This window comes from Aquarana catesbeiana, linkage group LG08 (assembly GCF_042186555.1).
Source record: "Aquarana catesbeiana isolate 2022-GZ linkage group LG08, ASM4218655v1, whole genome shotgun sequence".
NCBI classification, from domain to species: Eukaryota; Metazoa; Chordata; class Amphibia; order Anura; family Ranidae; genus Aquarana; species Aquarana catesbeiana.
The window spans coordinates 46,191,792-46,214,858 of NC_133331.1; the positions used below are offsets into that span (position 1 = coordinate 46,191,792).

At 43.8% G+C, this 23,067-nt stretch overlaps 1 protein-coding gene across 1 annotated transcript in view; it reads right to left on the bottom strand.

Annotated features, from left to right (window-relative positions):
* Positions 1–23,067, bottom strand: part of LOC141105726 (uncharacterized) — a 178,739-nt gene that overhangs the window by 136,996 nt on the left and 18,676 nt on the right. The window contains exon 6 of the mRNA XM_073595788.1: positions 3,120–3,254. Within this exon, the coding sequence (XP_073451889.1) occupies positions 3,120–3,254 (135 nt within the window). The remainder of the gene's footprint in view (positions 1–3,119; positions 3,255–23,067) is intronic.

Below are 23,067 nucleotides of genomic sequence, written 5' to 3' on the forward strand. Positions count from 1 at the left end.
CTGAACATGACCCCCTATTAGCTATACTGAACCTGAACCCTTATTATCTATACCGAACATTACCAATACTGAACATGAACCCCTCCCCCCCCCTCCATATCCAATAGTGAACACAATCCCACATTACCAATACTGGACAATAGGCACATAGAAAACTGAAGGCCAGCCCCCCAGAGGCTATAAACCCTCACACACCAATGCTGCTTAGTTATAGCAATCAGTCCAAAGAGAGAATAGTATAAGAGAGGGAACTGTGTCTCCCAATGGACAAGAATTTTTTTTTTTTACAGTGAGCACAAAAATTGTATTTTCTCTAGCCTCAAGCAACCTAGGGACAACTAAAAGGATTGCAAATGGAGGGCCGGGTACAACAACACAGGTAAATCAGCCCAACAAGAAAAATACAAAACAATATAGAATCAAGGGCATTAAACAGTTGCTTGCAAAACCTGGTTACCAAAGTAGCATCTGCCGAAGCAGACACACACATCTGTGTAAAACCTAAAGAATATATGAACAAAAGAGCAGGTTGCAACTTTACAGATTTGAAACATGGAGCCTTGATGGGGAACAGGCCAAGAAGTACTCAATTCCCTAGTGGAGTGGACTTTAAAGGAAAAAAGGAGACATTTTATCTCCCAATTCATAGACCTACAAAAAAAACATTTGAATCCAATAAAAACAATGGATCTGTTAGCCAGAAATGCTCTTTTAGGACCTTCAGGAATGACAAAAAGGGAATCCAACTGCCTAAACGAGGAAGTCATCGAAAGGTAAACCCTGAGAACCAGGACTACACTGAAGCAATAGAGAGAAATCTCATTTGGTTGCACCGGTGTTGGACACAGAGAGGATAATACAATATCTTCATTAGGGTGAAAAGCGGTGACCGTACTGGGCAAAAAATGAAGGTCTTAAAAAACAACCTTGCCTTTATGTAAGATCAAATGAGACTCCTGATAACTCGTCCACAAGAAAAGCTGCCTTACAGGATAATAACATCAAGGAAATGTGCCAAATAGGTTAAAATGGAGGTCTTTGTAACACCAATACAAGATGAATGCTTGTACTAAGACTGCACTAAGACTGCAGAGAACACAGTTGATTCAGTGCTGTATTTAGTACTATATACTGTATTTTATATAACAACTTTCAAGGAAAGTATTTGCAGTGCCCATCAAAAAAAACCCTGGATGTGAAGTCATCTGCATAATGCGACATATTTCCTCCGTATTTCTAGAAACATTACCAGCTAATTCTGGAATTAAAGCAGAACTTCACCCAAAAGGAGAAGTTCCACTAGTTTGCACCCCCCTCTTAAATAATTGGTATTTTTTGGGGGGGGGACCTGGTTTTGACAGGTTCCCACTTCAACTTCAGATCGGATCTCAGGTCCCAGAAGACTGCAGGACCATTCACAAAGTGCAGCTTGCGCATTGAAGAATTGGCTCAGGTGAGGACAACGCTGGACCCATGGACAGGTAAGTGTCCTTATATTAAAAGTCAGCAGCTATAGTATTTGTAGCTGCTGACTTTTACTTTTTTTGGGGGGAGACTGGAGCTTCTCTTTAAGTTTACATTTATGATTACGACTGCAGTAATATTAGTCACAATGAGGAACTATTTTTGGTCACTGTCCTAAGCTCTAAAGAGCAGGGCCCTCTGATTCCTCCCGTATTGAATTGTACTGTAACTGTCCTGTCTACCGTCATGTTGTAAAGCGCTATGCAAACAGTTGGTGCTATATAAACCCGTTATAATAATAATTACCTGGGAGAATGAATGACTAGCACTGGAACCCTAGGATTATCCTTTTAATTTCTATCCAATAGTGTTATACTGGTGCTTTAACTATGTCTGGATTCTGGACTGGCAGCTTCTACATACCAAAGGATTTTTTCAACAGTTTTCTTGATTTGCTATGCAACTGGATAGATCTAAGACATTCACATTACAAGTTAAGAATCCAGATAATAATTTTAGTCCAATTTAAGATCAAATGAAAGAAACCTTTTGAGGAGGCCAGACCTCACTCCCAGTATCAGTGATTATGGATGGGAAACAGTGTAAACAGCTGGGCTGGATTAAAAGATACAATATATGTGGTTTTAACCAAATAAAGCACTGTATTCATCAACTGGTGGTTGAATCAGTCTCTAAGCCCTGATGAAGGGGGTGAACTCTGGAATAAAATTATCTGGACTAATAACCTATGCTGTGACGCTTTAATCTCAGACCCATTTAATATTAGAGATTACGGGTGTGGTAACATGGGCCCCAATAGGCAAGTAGGGTGATGGATTCCTATAGTGTAGTGCCCTCTATAGTTGCCATCCTCATGCTGCACATCCTTGGACACACATGTGGCTTTTAGCCAACTCTCGGTTAAGCCTCCATAAACAGTTATGCGGTTCTCTTTGACACTGTTTAGTTAGAGAAGCAGCTCAGACTCCTCCAGCAGTGAGCTCTGTTCTTTCTCTGCACATCGGTGACATTGGATAATAATGTGGAAATGATTTGAGATTCGCACCATGATCTGCTGCTCACATTCCTCTCTAGTTACACTTTACACAAGACCCAGATCTAAGGGCTCCGTAATCTTGCGGTAATTGTTAAACACCTTGAAATCTCTCACAAATAGGTCTCCAGAGACGTGACGCGCTAAGGCGGGATTAGCGACATTCCCTCCGGCCTCTGTATGAACTCTGGACGCACTTTCACCTGAACTTTGAAAACTTTCCCCGAAGACAGAGGTGCTGATGTGGTCAGAGGTGCCTCAGACACATTTATAGGGGCTGCAATAGAACCGCCAGAGAGGAAGAAATACTTTGTGTGATGCACAGTCTAAAACAGTGTATCAAGATAATGGGGGGGATGGAGAAAAACCCCCCCATAAACGTTGATTTTCAAGGCCGCTAATGTTGTTTAAACTATCATCAACCTCTCATCTGCCTAATTCAAGTCACAAAATAATATCAAACATTTGATTGGCTGGGTGATGCATAGTCAGGAAATATTTTCGATTGGACAATATTGAATATCTATTATTTATCTACACAAGGTATAAAAGTGATACTTCTTTTTCTATCAGTTATCTACATAATATATAGCAGTAATACTTCTCTGCTTTCCTCCGGCTCTCCTCGGCCTCCAGTTTCAGAGCAGCCATGGCAGATTGCAATGTCTGGTTCTTCTTCTGCACAGCAGACATCTTATCTCTGAGTGTCACAGTCTCCTCTTCTTTCTGTGACAAGCTGAAAACATTGAAAGTTAGTAGGACAGAAAACCAAACACCACAGGTAAGGTAATTCTCTATGTTCGGCCCCAGGGACATTCCTATTGAAACCAGAAATGACTGAGAACACAACAGCAACAGTGTCAGATGTACCCGGACCAGTGTAACCACCAACAGTGTCAGATGTACCTGGACCAGTGTAACCATCAACAGTGTAAAGTGTACCCGGACCAGTGGCACTACAAACAGTGTCAGACGTCCCAAGACCAATCTCGCAGTGTCAGATGTACCCCAACCAGGTTCACCATCAACAGTGTCATAAGTACTGGTGACACAACCAAGAGTTTGTAGGCCAGGGTCACCACAAGCAGTTTGCAGGCCAGTGTTATGGAAGGTCATTTTTGAAGGCCAGTGGCACCACCAAAAGTTTGTAGACCAATGTTCTGGAAGTCTGGTGTCACTGCCGGCAGTCTGTAGGTTGGTGGCACTACCAGCAGTTTTTAGGCTGGTGTCACCAGCACAGGTGGTCCAGTTTTAAGGCCTCAGAAGTCATCAGCAATTCCCCAGAACCCTCTCTGATTTCCCAGGAGGAGCCCCACATATGCCCAACGATAAATACCTTGGATTGGACATTCCTATATTACTTGCAACCCTATAAAAAGGTATAGAATTGATATTATAGAATATATATAGGTATAGAATATAGAATATATAACTGCCGAAATGTTTTTTTAATTCAACCAAGTCAGTCCAGGTACTAAATTGTTGTTGGTAGATCTAAAGGAGAATGAACCATAAGATTGAAATGTGTGTGGTGAGCCTAATGTGCTTTTCTGCTTACTGACAGAAAAGCCAAGCCATTCATTTGTGGTTGAGTCAGACTGGAAATTTTGTCTTCAGGTGTCATTAAACCCACAACATTTAAACAAAACTATCGATAAATGGTGTATTACATGCTGTTCATACTCACTTAGTCACTATGGGATTTGCTTTCTGTATTCTGCAAAAAACCTGGTTGATCCTGCTGTTTCCTGTTTTCCCTTTTCTGTCCATGTCACCACTGCAATTGGGGATTTAGCAGAGCTGTGGTGGTAGCTCTGCACATGCTTAGTTTTCAGTGTATTTCTACCCTGAGCATTTCCTCCCTATCACATATGAGCAGCCCATGTGACTATAGAGTCGCACATGTGGCTGTATACACAGTGGTAATTGACAGCGCACTCCCTCCCTCTGCCTCCATTTTTCAAACTTGTTGTTTACAAGTTAAAATTAGTTTTTTTTTGCTAGAAAATGTACTTAGAACCCCCAAACATTATATATATATTTTTTCAGACACCCTAGAGAATAAAATGGCAGTCGTGGCAATACTTTATGTCACACCATATTTGCGCAGCAGTCTTACAAGCGCAATTTTTTTGAAAAAAAAAACCAAACACTTTTTTGAATTAAAAAATAAGACAACAGTAAAGTTAGCCCATCATGTCATGCTTCAAAATTGCGCCCGCTTGGAATGGCAACAAACTTTGACCCTTAAAAATCTCCATGGGCTACGTTTAAAAATTTCTACAGGTTACCAGTTTTGAGTTACAGAGAAGGTCTTGTGCTAGAATTATTGCTCACACTCAAACGATTGCAGCAATAGCTCACATGTGTGGTTTGAACACTGTTTTCATATGCGGGCACGACTTACGTATGCATTCGCTTCTGCGAGCAAGCTCGGCTGGACGGGGCGTTTTACATCTTTTTTCTTATTTTACTTTTTGTTTAATTTTTTACACTGTCTTTTAAAAATAAAAAATTGGGGTCACTTTTTTTCCTATTACAAGGATTGTAAACATCCCTTGTAATAGAAAAAAAGCATGACAGGACCTCTTTAATGTGAGATCTGGGGTCAAAAAGAACTCATATCTCACATTTACACTTAAAAGCAATAAAAAAAAAACCCTGTAAGACCACTGGGCGGAAGTGACATTTGACGTCGCTTCCTTCTTCCAATGGTATGGAGCCGAGTGGGGGCCATCATTCCCTCAAACGGCTCCATGTCTCAGAGGGGAAGAGGACACGATCGGCTCCGCTGCTACCGACGGCTCCGGTAAGCAGCAGAGACCACCGGGGAGCGGCGGGAGGGGCACCTCTCCCGCTGCCGATAAAAGAGAACTCGCGGCGAATACGCCGCAGAGACCACCTTTATCTGAAAGCGGACTGCCCGCTGTTTAAAAAAATACCAGGGTTTTGGCAGCTATCTGCTGCCATGACAACGGTATTCAACGTCAAACAGCCGACGTACAATGATGCCGGGCAGTCCGTAAGTAGTTAACCAGCTAAACACAATGGGGGTGGGATATTACATTGATTGATGGAGGCTTCACCTCCCTGTTATTCTAAGACACAGGCTGGAGGGGGATGACACAGCCTGTGACTGGCAGTAATCCACCCACACCATGCTATTTCCACAAAATGTATGAAGATTTGATTTCAAATATATATACCGTGTTTATTGGCGTATAACACGCGCCGGTGTATAACACGCACCCCAATTTAAGAGGGAAGTTTCAGGGAAAAAAAACTTTTTTGTGTGTCCATCTTCAGCCTGTTCTGTGCCCATCTGCAGCCTGTTCTGTGCCAATCTGCAGCCTGTTCTGTGCCCATCTGCAGCCTGTTCTGCGCTCATCTTCCCCCTCAATGCAGCTCACCATATCTCACATGAAATCACCGAACCGTCATCGGTTTCCTCGGCAGTCACATACACAGTCCCGCCTCCGCCATCAGCATTGGATCAGTTCCTGTGATAGACAGAACACTGGTCCAATGCCGGTGGCGGAGGTGGGACTGTGTGTGTGATGTGCAAGCTGAGTTAGAGCCGAGTGAGAGCCAAACGGAGAGCCGAGTGGAGAGGAGATGATGGCTCTCTGATTTCTGGCGGCACTCGTCCCCCTCCGAGGTACGCTGTCGGCATATACCAGGCACCCGCGATTTTCCCCCTATTTTCAGGGGGAAAAGTGCGTGTTATACGCTGATAAATACAGTATTCGCATGACAATTTAAAACAGTTTATTGATATTATTTATTTTTACTCTGAATCCCAAAGGCTGTTTTTTTCTTTATTTTGAACATGTGACCAGCAGCAGAGGACTAGAAGCTCCTCCTGCTTATGTTTCCCTGCAGACAGGCTGCGAAAGAGCTGGGTCATGTGACAGCTGTATATCGATTAGGAAAAAAGGTACTTAGAGGTTTTTTTAAAAAAAAAAAAAATAATAATTACAGTGCTATCATCCATATACAGAAAGAGAAGGGACAATGTCAAATTAATCAGTGTGTATTTAGTATCACTTTAACTGTTATGCCCCGTACACACGGTCAGATTTTCCGACGGAAAATGTGTGATAGGACCTTGTTGTCGGAAATTCCGACCGTGTGTAGGCTCCATCACACATTTTCCATTGGATTTTCCGACACACAAAGTTTGAGAGCAGGCTATAAAATTTTCCGACCACAAAATCCGTTGTCGGAATTTCGCGTGTACACAAATCCGACGCACAAAGTGCCACGCATGCTCAGAATAAATAAAGAGATGAAAGCTATTGGCTACTGCCCCGTTTATAGTCCCGACGTACGTGTTTTACGTCACCGCGTTCAGAATGATTGGATTTTCCGACAACTTTGTGTGACCGTGTGTATGCAAGACAAGTTTGAGCCAACATCCGTCGGAAAAAAAATCCTAGGATTTTGTTGTCGGAATGTCCGATCAATGTCCGACCGTGTGTACGGGGCATAAGTGACCTTGACGTAGCACTGAGAAGAACCATCATCTGGCTGACCAGAAGGAAGGTTTCTGCTGGGAGACCCGGCACGGCCGTCCATGTACTTATACTAATTATAATTGGTGTTGTTCCTCTGGTTTATACGGTTTAGCTTTAGGAAAACTCTATTCTATTTGACTAAACGGATTTGCTGTTCTGTGTATGCTGGATAATTTAAATAAAGAATTTAAAAGGAAGGTTTCTGCAACATCAGGTAATATGCAGAGAGGTATGTGTCTTTATATTTTTGTAAGTATCTGCCCAGGCATAGTCAGATTAGCACCAGTTGCTGCGTTGCATCATATTCTACGTCACAGCTTCTTGCAGAATTTCCGTCCCAGAAATAATTGGCCACAGAACACGCCTGGATGGTACCTGAATCACTGACACATCTGTCTGTGGTTTCTGGAGAGCAATGTTTCCCGATCGGGGCTCTCATACCTGCGCTAGGTCACAGCGAGGGGTTAAATCCCCCCCAGCGCTGGAGGTCCCTTCCTGAACTTCAGCGCAAGTTATGTAAACACGTGGAAACAGATTTATGAGCAAGAAGAGGCCTGGATGTCAGAAGCAGTTTATGATATGTTCCATAATAAATTAGTCATAAATGAACACAGGTGACTGAGGAATTCACCGCCTTTAATGTTTGAATGCAGCGCTGAAGAAAAACCTATTATTAGGGTCTTAAAAGGGTAATACAAGAATATCAACTACAAATTGTCAAAATGTTGCAAGTGTTTGAGGCCGCGCAAGGCTCCCTGACCGACGGTGCTAAACCCCCCCCGAGGGCAGAGCTATGGCTGAGGAAACCGCCTCTCATATGATTAAAGCCGCAGCGGATGTGATGTCATAATAACAGCAGGTTAGGGACTGAAAATATAGCCATGTTTTCCCTAAAGAGCTTACAATCTAATTAATGATGTAACACAAATTCAATTAAAAAAAAAAAAAAAATAATCATGCATGCTACGAGCAACATCTTCATAAAGCAGAACAGTTCTAGAACATGAAAACCCATTTGTCAGCAAAAAAAAAAAAAGTGAAGCTAGTTTCAGAGGAGATTTTCTTTGGCTATAATGGCTTTATAATTACAATTACATGGGCATGGATTGCACTGAAGCATCACCTAAAGCTTGTGACACACTTCACACGATTTTCTTACAATCTGAACTACTAATAAGTGGACCAGTCAGTTACTTTACAAGTCTGCATGAATAAATCACTGACATGTCACAATATACAGCAACAGTCTCATTTTTCAGAAAAGCTTTTATCATTAAAGAGCTGTCCTTGAGCTCCAGTCAGTGACTTGAGATGAGATGATGTCATCGGTCTGCTGCTGGCAGAAGGAAGCATTTCCTCAGTCCCCCCCCCAGTGATCAGACTGCAACATAGCAAGGCACAAAGTCAGAGGCTGCAGCAAGGGCTGATTTGAGTCAGACATTTGTGAACACAGCCAAAGACCAAATCGTCACCGGGATTTATATGACTGTCATTTTGGAACAGGCATCTCAGTCCTTGTATCTGAAAAGGGAGGTGTCACACCTATGTAATATCATTTATATCTGGTGAGCTGTGATGTCACTCCTGTATAACTTATATCTGAAGAGCAATGATGTCACTCACGTAGAATATATCTTATATCTGGAAAGTGGTGATGTCACTCCTGTATAATATAATGTATAAATAGAGAGAGAGATTATGTCATTCCTGTAAAATATAACATATCCGGACAGCAGTGATGTAATTCCTGTATAATATTTTAAAAATAGAGAGAGGTGATATAATTCTTGCATATTATAATATATCTGGAGTGCGGTGATATCACTCCTGTATAATATAACATATCTGGAGAGCGGTGATGTCACTCCTGTATAATATAACATATCTGGAGAGCGGTGATGTCACTCCTGTATAATATAACATACCTGGAGAGCGGTGATGTCACTCATGTATACTATAACATATATCTGGAGAGTGGTAATGTCACTCCTGCATACAATATCTTACATTTGGAGAGTGAAGATATCAGTCCTATATAATATAGCTTATATCTGGAGAGCAGTGATGTCATTACTGTATAAAATAGTTTATATTTAGAGAGAAGTGATGACACTCCTGTATAATATAACTTATATGTAGAGAGCGGTGATGTCACTCCTGCATAATATAACCTACATCTGGAGAGCAATGATGTCACGACTGTATAATATAATTTATATTTATAGAACAGTGATGTCCCACCTGTATAATATAACTTATATCTGGAGAGCGGTGATGTCACTCCTGTATAATATAACATATCTGGAGAGTAATGATGTTACGCCTGCACAATATAACGTAAATCTGGAGACCGGGGATGTCAGTCCTGTATAGTATAACTAATATCTGGAGAGCGATGATGGATGTCACTCCTGTATAATATAACTAATATCTGGAGAGCGATGATGTCACTCCTGTATAATATAACTAATATCTGGAGAGCGATGATGTCACTCCTGTATAATATAACTAATATCTGAAGAGCGATGATGTCACTCCTGTATAATATAACTAATATCTGGAGAGCGATGATGTCACTCCTGTATAAAATAATTTGTATTTATAGAACATTGATGTCACTCCTTTATAATATAATTTAAATCCGGAGAGCAGTGATGTCACTCCTGTATAAAAAATGACTTTTGCAGAGCAATGATGTCACTTTTGGATATTTTAAAGATTTGGAGAGCGGTAATCTCACTCTTGTACTGTATATTATAACATATCTGGAAAGAAGTGATGTCACTCTTGTAAAACACGATTGTGAATTTGGATAAATGTCCACATATAAGCCTGTACAGAATCACTCATCTCCATTATATATACTGTACAGGATATAGACAGTAATCCACCTGAGGCTGTGGATGGACTTGTTAGCACTTTGGATAATGTTTTTACAACCATCAGTGGAGGTGTTAAGATGTCCCCCAGCAGGGGGTGTGGCTCACAATTAGTCATCAGCCTGCGGCAGGGTCAGAGGTTAAACTGTGAATAGCGATGTGTGTTATTATCAGCAGGGAACAGGTTAACGTTGGACAAGCCTCTCCTCCAATGTACTTCCAGGATTAGTTCCTACTTTTCTTTGCAGCTCATACAGATCAAAGTCCATAGTGGGCCCCCTCTGGCTGGGCCTGAAAGGGACAGCGGGGTATTCAGTAAAGCCATCTCGGCACTCCTTTCATGCACCGCGTCTCAGCCTGGCTTCTATGTCTGCACTATACACTTCCAGGGGCCCCGCCATCCAACAAAAGATCAAAAGATTTTATTTCAGATTTCTCCAGATTGCTTTTTACCCTAATGTGTCATGAGGAGAAATGAGGAGCATCTGTAGGGATATCCCCGCCTTCGGCAACCACTCAGAGCTGGGAGAAGTAAGTGGGAAATATTCCCAAGAGGTGTATGTCCAAATAGTACATGCACACTGTGTTTGGAGCAGAGGTCTGTACGGGTGCTTTATGAGACCCCTGGGGCCATACCCTATAGCTGGGAGCAATGTAACTGATAAGAGGGCAGCACAGGCAAATAGTACAGGAGGTTATGAAGCTCACAATATTTCTGGCAGGATCAACAAGTATTTTTTGCACTTATCAAACAGATATAACAAAACACTTTTAATGTTATATTTAGAAGCCCAAAAAGGGAGCAGATAAGAGACTCATCTCTACCTTACCGCAAAATATAGCAGGGTTTTGTATCTGGCAGGATGCTGAATAAAGATCATAAAAGTAATTATAAAAGTAAATAGTAGCAATGCAACCTGCTTTCTCTAATACTGGTATGCCATTTGGCGGGGAGCCTTATCCTGGGAGACCTAGGTTCCTGTGGCATTTGTATGTCATGAAGGGAGTGAGACATCTCCTGTTAGTTCTGGACACCTGTGGTTTTAATATGTCATGGGGGGGGGTAAGACATCATCCGATAGTCCTGGGCACCTGTGGAATTGGTATGTCATTTGGGGGAGAGATGTGTCCTGGGCACCAATGGTGCTGGTATATCATTTGGCGGTAAGACATATCCTGGTTGTTCTGGGCACCTGTGGTATAGGTATGTCATTTGGGGGTTAGGTGTCTTTCGTTAGTCCTGGTCACCTGTGTTATTGGTATGTGATTTGGAGGTGAGATGTATCCTGGTTGTCCTGGGCACCTGTGGTATTGGTATGTCATTTGGGGGTGAGATGTCTTCCGTTAGTCCTGGGCACCTGTGGTATTGGTATGCCATTTGGAGGCAACATATCCTGGTTGTCCTGGGCACCTGTTGTATTGGTATATCACGTGGAAGTGAAATGTATTCTGGTAGTTCTGGGCACCTTTGGTATTGGTATGTCAATGGAGGGAGAAACGTATCCTGGTAGTTCTGGGCATCCGTAGTATTGGTATGTTATTCAAAGGTGAGGCATATCCTGGTAGTCTTGGGCACCCTTGGTATTGTAATGTAGTTTGGGGGAGAGATGTATTCTGGTAATCCTGGGCACCCATGGTATTGATATGTCATTCGGGGGAATGCTATATCCTGTTAGTCCTAGGTTCTTGTAGCATTGGTATGTCATTTGGGCATGAGACATATCCTGGTAGTTCTGGGTACCCATGGCATTGTTATGTCATTCGACATGTCATATGTTATGTCATACAATGTCTGCTGGGGCCTCCCCTCCCTCCTCTATCCCTCTGGATGCGGGGGGGTGGGCGGGTGCCTGACGCACGTCGACGCCACATTCCACACGCCTGACGTCTATTGACCTGATTTAATCCATCAGCGATCTACAGGAGGAGAAGGTTTGAGCGCCATTGCCGTGTGACGCTTTGTGTCCGGACATTGACGCCGCCCCCCCCTCTGATTACGCAGCGTGACGATGGCGGCACACCGCGGCCACCTGTGGCTATATAGGTTTGCACCTGGGTGGAGCACAGGACAGCACAGGAACACCATTTTCACCTCATACCCCAACACACTGGGTGGTCCACATGCTTGTCCCAGTTCAAGGTAATAACTTGTCGGTTATAGGTTCACTTTTTGGTTTAACTTGCTATACACTATTCTCATATCTTTGATCTGCTGTTGTGGGCTCTATTTCAGCCCACTGGCTGAACAAAAAAAGCCTTTTCTATGGCCAACTTTAGGTGTTGCTGTTCCTAAATGTAAGATTAATTGTAGGAAAGATCCATAGAACCTGATGGTAGATAGGTTCCTGATTGCAGTGAAGATCTAAAGAACCTGGTGGAGGGTAGGAATAATTGTTCCTGAATATACGACGGTAGGTAAGCTCTACAGAGCCTGGAATGGGCAAATGTTGCAGTTCCTGGGTTTTGCGGCTGCAGATACTTCACATTAGTATGTACATATTTTTCTCTATGTATGTATCTCTAGGTATGTAAAGCTTACAGTAGGAGTAACACCGACACTGTAGATTGAGAGCACAATACAGCAGACTGGGTGTATTGTACACAGAGCGACTCGCTATAAATCTTGAGATCATTGGTTCAGACAACTGTGAGAGAAAAGTAACAGGTTCACTTTCATGTCGCCTTCTCCGCTCACTTTTCCTTTTCTCCCCCACTGTTGAGATCATAATAAGGAGGCCCGTGTTTTCCATGTCGTATCTGTAGAAACAAGGCTATGCTGTGTCTCTGTGACCATACCATAGCTAACTGGAGACCTCTGTAAACTGACCCGTACAGCATCAGGTAAAAATTGAATCTCTTCAGCAGGGCACAAAATAAAGTTAAACATAAAAATATATACTGTAAATCTTGTGTCAACAAAAAAGACAAGCTCCCTTCACCACCATCTACACCATCATGAACAGGTGACAGCTCTCAGAGATCCTAAAAGATCCCCCAGATGTGGGATTATTGTCCTTTGTCCTGATCTATTCCTGACAGATTGGGGAATGCCAATAATTTGTATGGCCTCCAGCAGACATTCCCAGATACAGTTTGTTGGATGGTCTTTTGGGGAGATTTATGCAATCATCTGTCTTAAAAAGTAGATCACAATTTCATTCAGTTATGTATTATGCCGCGTACACACGGTCGGACTTTTCGACCAGACTGGTCCCACGGACGCTGACGGACCAAATCCGGCGGACAATCCGATCGTGTGTGGGCTCCACCGGACCTTTAGCGGACTTTTCCAGTCGCAAATCTGATGGATTTTTGATTTGGAACTTGCTTCAAATCTTTACGTCGTAACTGCGCCGGACCCTGAAATCCACTCGTCTGTATGCTAGTCCGACGGACAAAAACCGACGCTAGGGCAGCTATTGGCTACTGGCTATCAACTTCCTTATTTTAGTCCGGTGTACGTCATCACGTACAATTCCTTTGGACTTTTGTGTGATCGTATGTAGTTAAGTCCGTTTGTTAGAAAGTCCGCCACAAGTCCGCCAAAAGTCTGTCGAAAGTCTGTCGGACGGGCTGTCGGACTTTTGTAGCCGAAAAGTCCGACCGTGTGTACGCGGCATTAGGCTCCATGCACACTAGGAGCAGAAAAAAATTTCAGCATTTTAGCTTTAAAAACGTGGCATAAAAGATGCGAATTGAGAACATATACAAAGTTTGGGCGAGTCTATGAGAGTTTAAGAGCATTTTAGTTAATAGGCGTTTCTTGCACTACACTCCCCTCTGCAAAAGTTTTACTCCCAAAATAAGCATTTCACAGCCTTTTTTTGCTGGGTGCCATTTTGGACAAAAAGAGCAAAGGATATTGTGAGCAGAGATTCCTGAGCCATCAAGAGCCATGCCATTCTACTCTTCCGAATACTCCAGTTAACGCTATCTCTTCCCAGGATGAATGTTTTATAATTCTGTCTTTATAATCTGGGTGAGATTTATCTTAGAGGTTGGCATGTCCTTGCACAGCTGCAATCAACTGATGTTGTGTGACCTCCCTCCTGGTCATGTCTGAACGTGTGGCTCTCATAGAAAAATGGAGACAATGGACAGGGTCAAAAGGTACTTCCTGTAAAGCCAGGAAATGAGGTACAGTGACAACACACCTTTTTTTTACTAAAAAAACATTGAAGCTTGACGTTTAGAAGAAATAAGAGGCGTTTAGGAGAGACTGATGTTTTTACAGCTCCTAAACTTCTCCAGAAAATGCGATATAGAGAAGATTTTTTTTCCTGCCTCTGAACGTCCCTGACAGAAAACGCCTGTAGTAGTCATAATGTGCAAAGACACATAGAACACAATAGAAGTGCTTCTAGAGGCAGGTGAAAAATATGTCAAACGCCTGTAGAATCAACGTTTTTTTAAGTACAGTGTGCATGGAACCTTAAAGCGGGAGTCCGGCGACCAATCTTTTTTTTTTTTTTTTTTAGGTCATTGAGACACTTTGCTAACCCCAAAATAATACTCACAGTTTGGGTGTAATATTTCCGCCTCTGTCTGTTTTCCTACTGAAGAATAACTTAAAAAATGTGATGCTGGCTGTTTCCATCTTGCTTGTGGGCATGTGAAGCCCACAAGCATTGATTTCCTGGATGCGCTGAATGCTGTTCATTCACAGCTTGTTCACACGCATGATCATTGTTTCCGCACTGAATCTTGGGAAGCCTGACACTAAGCTCCCAGGAGACAGTGCGGTGCCGGGGAAAGGCAATAAACACGCCTACTCCCATGGGAGGAGAGACAGGAAGTGCCACAATAAAGTACAATATACAGGCATACCCCACTTTTAAGTACACAATGGGGTTTATTTACTAAAGCTGGAAAGTTCAAAACCAGGCTCACTTCTACATAGAAACCAATGGGTTTCTAACTTCAGCTTGTTCAATTAAGCTTTGGTAATAAAACCCGGAAGCTCATTGGTTTCTAGGCAGAAGTGAGCCTGATTTTGCACTTTCCAGCTTTAGTAAATAAATCCCATTGTGTACTTAAAAGTGGGGTATTCCTGTAAAGGTAATTACAGCGATAAAAAAAAATTTCGTGTGGCATTTGAACATCTATGCAATTAACTGAAGGGGGTAAGATTAAGTTAAAAATTTGAGTGGAACCCCGCTTTAAAGATTATTAAAGCGGTATCACCAAATATACCTCAGTATGGGATTTTTAAGGCAATGTATTGATGAAAAAATGTTTTAAAAAAAATAGTTTTTATTCATAGAAAAAAATACAAGTGAATATACAAAATACAAAAAGTCGCGTAATTAAAACAAAAACATTAAAGAACATGAAAATAAGTGATGCATCCTACTGCTAATTGTAACCACCACCCAAGTTGATACGATGGCGTTCCATCGTATCAACTTGGGTGGTGGTTACAATTAGCAGTAGGATGCATCACTTATTTTCATGTTCTTTAATGTTTTTGTTTTAATTACGCGACTTTTTGTATTTTGTATATTCACTTGTATTTTTTTCTATGAATAAAAACTATTTTTTTAAAAACATTTTTTCATCAATACATTGCCTTAAAAATCCCATACTGAGGTATATTTGGTTTTCTTAAAGTCTTAAGGGATGATGGCAATGACACACCCAATCCTCTGAGTCATACATCTTTGTTTATTAAAGCGGTATCAAACCCAACAACAAAAATGTAATATACCATTTCAGCTCGGGCCAATTCTGGCATTCCTCTCCTACACATAAAAAACAATTTTTTTTCTGCTATAAAAATTATATATATTTTTGTAAAAAATACACTTTAAAGAATTTTATTGCACAAAAACAAATTATAATACCAAGTTGTTTGTTAAAATATAATAGATGATGTTACACCCAGTAAATAGATATCAAATGTGACAGACTCACACAGGACAGAGGCTTTTGTAGGGGACTGAATGCTAGCCTTTTGCCTACCGACTATGGGCCCTGGTATTTGAGGGAGCTAAAAGCATTTAGGAAGATATTCTGTTATGTAATGCAAAAGGACATTATTAAGGAGGCCATGATGGTCTCTGCCAGCTTGGGATTCAGGGGACAGATGTATGTGAAAGGAATGCTGATTAATAAGATCTGGAAAGCCCGGGTCTTTCACCCAATATTTTTTTGTGCTCATTAACACACCTTTGTCTCCTAGCAAACTATTGGGGGATGTGTTTCTTCTTATGTGTATTGTAAGTTGGGAGTGAGGAGATGGCAAGTCTACCCTGAAAGGTCAAATCTCTGAGTCACCTAGTCTGGGTAAATGATTAGATAACTAGCTCATGTTAATTAGGTTTCTGGTTATAGTTTGTATTGTCAGCCTGCTGTATATACTCAAATAAATAATTCAGTTCATGTTCAGCAACCAAACGAGTATTGCCTTGTTTGTTGTTGGGAGCTGTTGGAATATCTGATATCTATATTCAGACAGGGAGGAAGCGGTATATGATGAAAGCACTCAAGCGGAATGCGGAACGTTTCATAAACCAAACATGCCATGCTTTAAAATTGTGTCCGCCTGTGGAACGGCGACAAATTATGGTACCTAAAAATCTCCATAGGCAATGATTTAAAAGCCTTTACAAGCTACCAGTTTAGAGTTACACAGGAGGTCTGGTGCTAAAATGATTGCTCTTGCTCTGACGTTCGCAGCGATATCTCAGATGTGTGGTTCGATAACAGTTTACATATGTGTGTGGGACCTACATTTGTTCGCATTTGCGCGTGAGCACTGGGCAATGGGGGATGCTTTTTTTTTTTTATTTAAACTTTTTTTTTTTTTTAACTTTTTTTAAATTACTTTCTTTATCATACATCACGGGACACAGAGCACTATAGTAATGCCTATGTGGGTTTATATGCTACCTTTAGGTGATTGGACACTGGCAACCAATAGTAAGAAGGTTCCTCCCATATAACCCCTCCCATACAGGAAGTACCTTTAGTTTTTTGTCAGTGTCTTGAAGGTGATGGTCACGGCTGTGAAAGCTCTTGCTTCAGATAAATGTCCCAGTGAGGATGTTATAATCGGATCCATTCGGATGGCATATCATGCTAAAGTGGATGGTACCCGAGCCCTATTTCAAGAACAGGGTCTTGCCTGTAATGTTTCCTTATGGAGCTGGACCCTTGTGATATGGTATTCCTGGTCTTTTATTTGCCCAAGGAAACCTAAAGGGTGCTTTACAGGTCCAGAGGTGTGGACCCCAAACAAAAGGGGGCCCGGTCTCTGAAGGTCCTCAGTGGCCTTACCCGCGGTGATGGCGGAAAATTGGGCCTATTGCAGGCTCTGCTGCGAGGATTGGTGAGTGCTTCCTTTGGAGGCCCCATTTTTATTACCTTATATATGTATAAGTAATATTATGTCTATGCCAGATGTAGCGCCTTTTTGTGTCCACTGGGGGGTTCCAGAGAAACAGTTGCACAGACTAGATTCCTGTATTTGGGACCGCACGTGGGGCGCGGGCACGTGCAGGCGGGTGGCGCGCACGTGCAGGCGGCGCGCGCGCGCTCTAGCATGCGGCATGGCGTCGCGGCCGCGTGTTTCCCGCAGGCATGCGCAGTAAGTCCCGGGTGTGCGTACGTCACGTCACAACGCACGCATAGGGAAGTCAGGCGCCTGCGTGTGTCAGTACTGTTCGTTAAGGCTCAGAAGAGCCGGGAGCCGGTTGCAGTGGGACACAGAGCGGGGCACGTGAGTCGGGCATTAGCAAACTTTGTAAGGAGGCTATTGTAAGCTTGTTTACAGCCATATAGCACTGTAAGTTGCCTCTAATCTTGTAAGCATGTCTTCCAGAAAACAAGGTGCAGGGAGCAGGATTAATCCAGAGGGTAAAGTGACTCTTTCAAAAACAGGAGATCAACCTCAGGCTATTGCAGCACCTGTCTCTCCTGAAAGGCCTGTGGCATTTGACCTGGCTGAGCCATTGCATTTGTCAGGCGTTGTGGCCACCACCAATATCCCTGCTTCAGCTTATGTTACTAAGGATGACTTAACGTCAGCTCTTGCTGGTCTTGAAGGCAAAATAGCGGGTATGATTGCCTCAGTAACGCAGGGAGGGAACAAACAAAATAGATCTCCCTCTCCTGAGCCTGGTCCCAGTGCTGAGTCTCTTGAGCACCAGGACTCCCTTAGCCAAATGGGTCCTTGTGATCTGGATCCTGAATGGGCAGAGGATTTTGAGGAGGTGGCCATAGGGGATAAAGATGCCGAAGCAGAGGAGTCCTCTGCAGGGGACTCAGGTTCGGAGGAACCCTTAACGGCTTCGCAATCCCAAAAGCTGTTTATCCAGTCTTTAACCGAAATGGTAAGAGCAGGTTTTAAGTTGCCCCCTCTACAAGGGGCAGAAATTTCCTGTTCTACATTGGGGTCCTTGCGACCTTTGCAAGGTTCTCAGGCGTTTCCTGTGCATCCATTATTGGAGCAATTGATTTACGCTGATTGGGAACATTCGGACAGAATATACTTACCTCCTAAAAGGTTTTCTTTTTTGTACCCGATGGAGGAAAAGTTAAAAAAAAGGTGGGATACACCATTAGTGGATGCTGCTATTTTGTCAGTAAATAAAAGCTTAACTTGTCCAGTGGATAATGCCCAAGGGTTTAAAGACCCAGCAGATAAAAAGCTGGAATCTTTGCTTAAGGCCTCCTTTGCGGTGGCCGGGTCAGCAGTACAACCAGCTGTTGCGGCTATTGGGATCTGTCAATCCCTACAAAAACGTTTTAAAAGACTGGTCAGGAATCTACCTGTTCAGGAGGAATATTCTGATGAATTGAAAGAACTTCCTCGCGCTTTGTGTTTTGCAGTAGACGCATTAAAAGACTCAATCCAGCAGATGTCTCGCTTTGCGCTATTCTCAGTGCATATGCGCAGAGTTTTGTGGTTAAAGAACTGGTCAGCCGAGATGCCTTGCAAAAGGCTACTTGCGGCTTTTCCCTTTCATGGAGAACGTTTGTTTGGAGAAGATCTGGATAAGTATATCCAGAAAATCTCGGGAGGAAAAAGCTCCTTGCTTCCTGTGAAAAGAAGGAATAAGCAGCCTTCCTTTAAGATTCTGAATGCTCCTGGGCCAGGCGCATCCTCTCCCAAGAAGTATCGACGGCCTCAACCACCTGCCTTTAAAAGACCTCAAGGTCAGAAAAGAACTTGGACTCAGAAGCCGAATAAGGCCAATGCCAAGTCCTCCTTGTGAAGGAGCGCCCCCACTCTTACAAGTGGGGGGCAGACTGCGGCTGTTCGCAGATGCTTGGGCAGGGTGGGTGCAGGACAAGTGGGTTATCTCCACTATAACGCATGGCTACAAAATAGAGTTCCGCGATTTTCCCCCAAATCGATTTCTGAGATCAACAGTTCCTTCGGATCTACAAAAGAAGAAAAGCCTATTCCTAGCCTTAGAACAGCTAAAAAGGCAAGGGGTGATTATCAAGGTTCCGCACAAAGAAAAGTTCAAGGGGTTTTATTCAAACCTATTCACAGTGCCGAAGCCAAATGGGGAAGTAAGGCCCATTCTGGACCTCAAATCCCTCAATTCCTTTCTAAAAGTCCGAACCTTCCGGATGGAATCGGTTCGTTCAGTAATAGCTTCTCTAAGAAAAGGGGACTATTTAGCATCAATAGACATCAAGGATGCATACCTGCATGTACCGATTCTTCTCAGTGGAAGAGTGTCATTTCCAGTTTGTAGCACTACCGTTCGGTCTGGCTACAGCCCCTAGAGTCTTCACAAATGTGTTGGCTCCGGTATTGGCCTCTCTAAGGTCTCAGAAGATATCGGTGGTAGGATATCTGGACAACCTTCTGTTGAAGGACCAGTCCTATTCCAACCTGATAGAGAACGTTTCAACTACAGTTCATGTTCTGAGATGCCTAGGTTGGATTCTGAACATGGACAAATCAGCTCTTCATCCAGTTCAAATCTTGACATATCTAGGCTTGATCCTGGATATGACCCAGGAAAGGGTGTTTTTACCCCCCGTGAAGGTCAGCTCAATAGTGGAGCTGGTCAGGAAAATTAAAAGGGAAGAAAGACCCTCAATTCGATTATGCATGAGAATGCTGTGAAAGATGGTGTCATCTTTCAGCGCAGTTCCTTATGCGCAGTTTCACTCCAGGTTGTTCCAGAGAACGATCCTGGAGGCTTGGGACAAGTCTGTCCTAACCTTGGATCATCCAATATCTCTATCCCCAAAGGTAAAGCAGGACCTCTCTTGGTGGTCAAAGACCAGCAACTTAAAAAATGGGAAGTCCTTTCCACCAGTAACTTGGAAGGTGGTAACCTCAGACGCCAGTCATCTCGGCTGGGGAGCAGTATTGGAAGAGGCCTCCATACAGGGAAAGTGGTCCCAGGTAGAAAAAACCTTACCGATCAATCTGTTGGAAATCCGAGCGGCTCGTTTGGCCCTCATATTCTGGACGGCCAGGCTACGGGGGTCTCCGGTCAGAGTCCAGTCCGACAATTCCACAGTGGTGGCATACATCAACCATCAAGGGGGTACCCGAAGCTGGGCAGCCCAAAAAGAAATAAATCACATACTGAATTGGGCAGAGAGATACCTGTTATGCAGAATACAGATAGAGCAGAAAACAGTAATTCTGGTGGCCCCACGGTGGCAAAGGAGGTCTTGGTATTCACAGATTGTGAGGATGGCAGTAGGAGACCCATGGTGTCTTCCATTGCGCCCAGACCTATTGTCCCAAGGTCCAATATACCATCCTTCTTTACGGTCGCTGAATTTGATGGCATGGCTATTGAGACCAGAGTACTAAAAGACCGTGGTGTCAGTGGTTCTGTGCTGGCTACTTTGATAGATGCTAGAAAGCCAGTGTCTAGGAAAATTTACCATAGAGTATGGAAGTCATACATTTCATGGTGTGAAAAGAGAAGATGGCACCCTCGCAAGTATACAATTGGGAGGGTTCTTGCCTTCCTGCAAGCAGGAACTGATTTAAACTTGTCCTTAGGAACCATTAAAGGACAGATTTCGGCCTTATCATTTTTTTTCAAGAGGTCAATTGCGTCTCATTCCTTGGTACAAACCTTTATCAAGGGAGTACTACATGTAAAGCCACCAATTAGACCGCCCTTGTGTCCCTTTGGACTTGAATTTAGTGCTTTCAGCTCTACAGAGTCAACCCTTTGAGCCTATGAAGCATATTCCTTTGATCCTATTGACTAGGAAATTTATTTTTTTGGTGGCTATAACCTCAACAAGAAGGGTTTTGGAGTTGGCCGCCCTTTCTTGTGAGAAGCCTTTTCTGTTTGTTCATCAGGACAAGGTGGTAATGCGGCCCCGTCCGGAGTTTTTACCCAAAGTGATTTCCAGTTTTCACTTAAATCAGGATATCGTTTTACCTTCCTTCTTTCCTAACCCTAAATCTAAGGAGGAAAGATTGCTCCATTCACTGGATGTGGTGAGAGCTATTAAGGTTTACTTGGATAGGTCAGCCCCTTTTCGGAAGTCTGACTCCTTTTTTGTTCTGCCTGAGGGTCCTAAGAAAGGACAGGCAGCAGCTAGTTCTACAATCTCTAGGTGGATTCGTCAGGCCTATGAGTTAAAACGCATGGTTCCACCTCGATATCTTAAGGCTCACTCTACAAGAGGAATTAGTACGTCTTGGGCAGTGCGCCAACAAGTGTCGATGGCTCAGGTTTGCCAAGCGGCCGCTGGTCTTCGGTTCATACATTCACCAAGTTTTACCGACTGGATGTTAGATCTCAAAAGAAGACTGTTTTTGGCCAGAGCGTGCTGCAAGCAGCTTTATAATTTGGAGCCTAAAAAAAAAGGGGATTTAGGTATGTTCCCTCCCCTCAAAGGCATTGCTTTATTCACCTGTATATGATGTTGACCACCAAATGCTCATAATCTCATACTGTCTAGCTACAGTATGCTTTGTCTGTTTTTTCTTTTAACTATGTTATGTTAATAAAAACCATGTTTTACTTACAATAAGTTAATTGTGTATCTCTATATTTGACACCGTAAAAATCCCCCTATCCAGAGGCGGCTCTCTAATTAGGCACAATAGGCGGCCGCCTAAGGCCTCGCAACTCATAGGGGCCCCGTGGGCTCCTAATTTGCCTAATTGAAGAGTCGGCTCTGTAGCAGAGCTCCCTGCTCTATCGCACTGGCTGCTATGTTTCTTCTCATGCCCTGTCCTTGGCCAGCTCCTCTAGGTTCTTCTCTCCTGCTTAATGCAGCGCCGCCCAGCTCAGTGTCCTCCCCAGCCAGAGTCCCGCTCCCCCAAGTCGGCTGCATCCATTCCTTTCTGCAGTACTCCGGAGATGCTCTGCACCCTTCCCCCGCGCTAAGGAAGTTTAAGTAAACATGTGCAGCAGCTCTATGAGAGCCGGAGGACACTGCAGGCTTGTCTGCCAGCCCCCACCTCCTCCCCCCTCATACACAGATCTCTCTCACCTTGGAGATAAGCTGATCGCCCTGTCTGTGCTGCTGCTGGAGGGAGCCCAGCCAGGCAACCATGGATGAGTGCCCTGCAGCTTGGATATGGTAAGTGAGCTGACCCCATATCCCCTCACACCATCCCATACCCCACCCCTTCTCCCCTGAGCCCCCCATCATCTCCCCTGGGGATAGGAGCCCCCCCCATCATCTCCCCTGGGGACAGGGCCCCCCCATCATCTCCCCTGGGGACAGGGGCCCTCCATCATCTCCCCTGGGGATAGGGCCCCCCCATCATCTCCTCTGGGGACAGGGGCCCCCCATCATCTCCCCTGGGCACAGGGACCCCCATCTTCCTTGAGGACAGGGCCCCCATCATCATCTCCCCTGGGGACAGGGCCCCCACCATCTTCCCTGGGGACAGGAACCCCATCTCCCCTGTGGACAGGGACCCCTTCTCACTTGGAGACAGGGCCCCCACCACCTTTCCTGGGGACGGGACCCCCTTCTCACTTGAGGACAGGGACCCCCTTCTCACTTGAGGACAGGGACCCCCTTTTCACTTGAGGACAGGGACCCCCTTTTCACTTGGGGACAAGGCCCCCCTTCTCACTCTGGGACAGGGCCCCATCATCTCCCCTGGGGACAGGGCCCCCCTTCTCACTCTGGGACAGGGCCCCCATCATCTCCCCTGGGGATGGCCTCTGTCATCTCCCTTGGGACAGGGCCC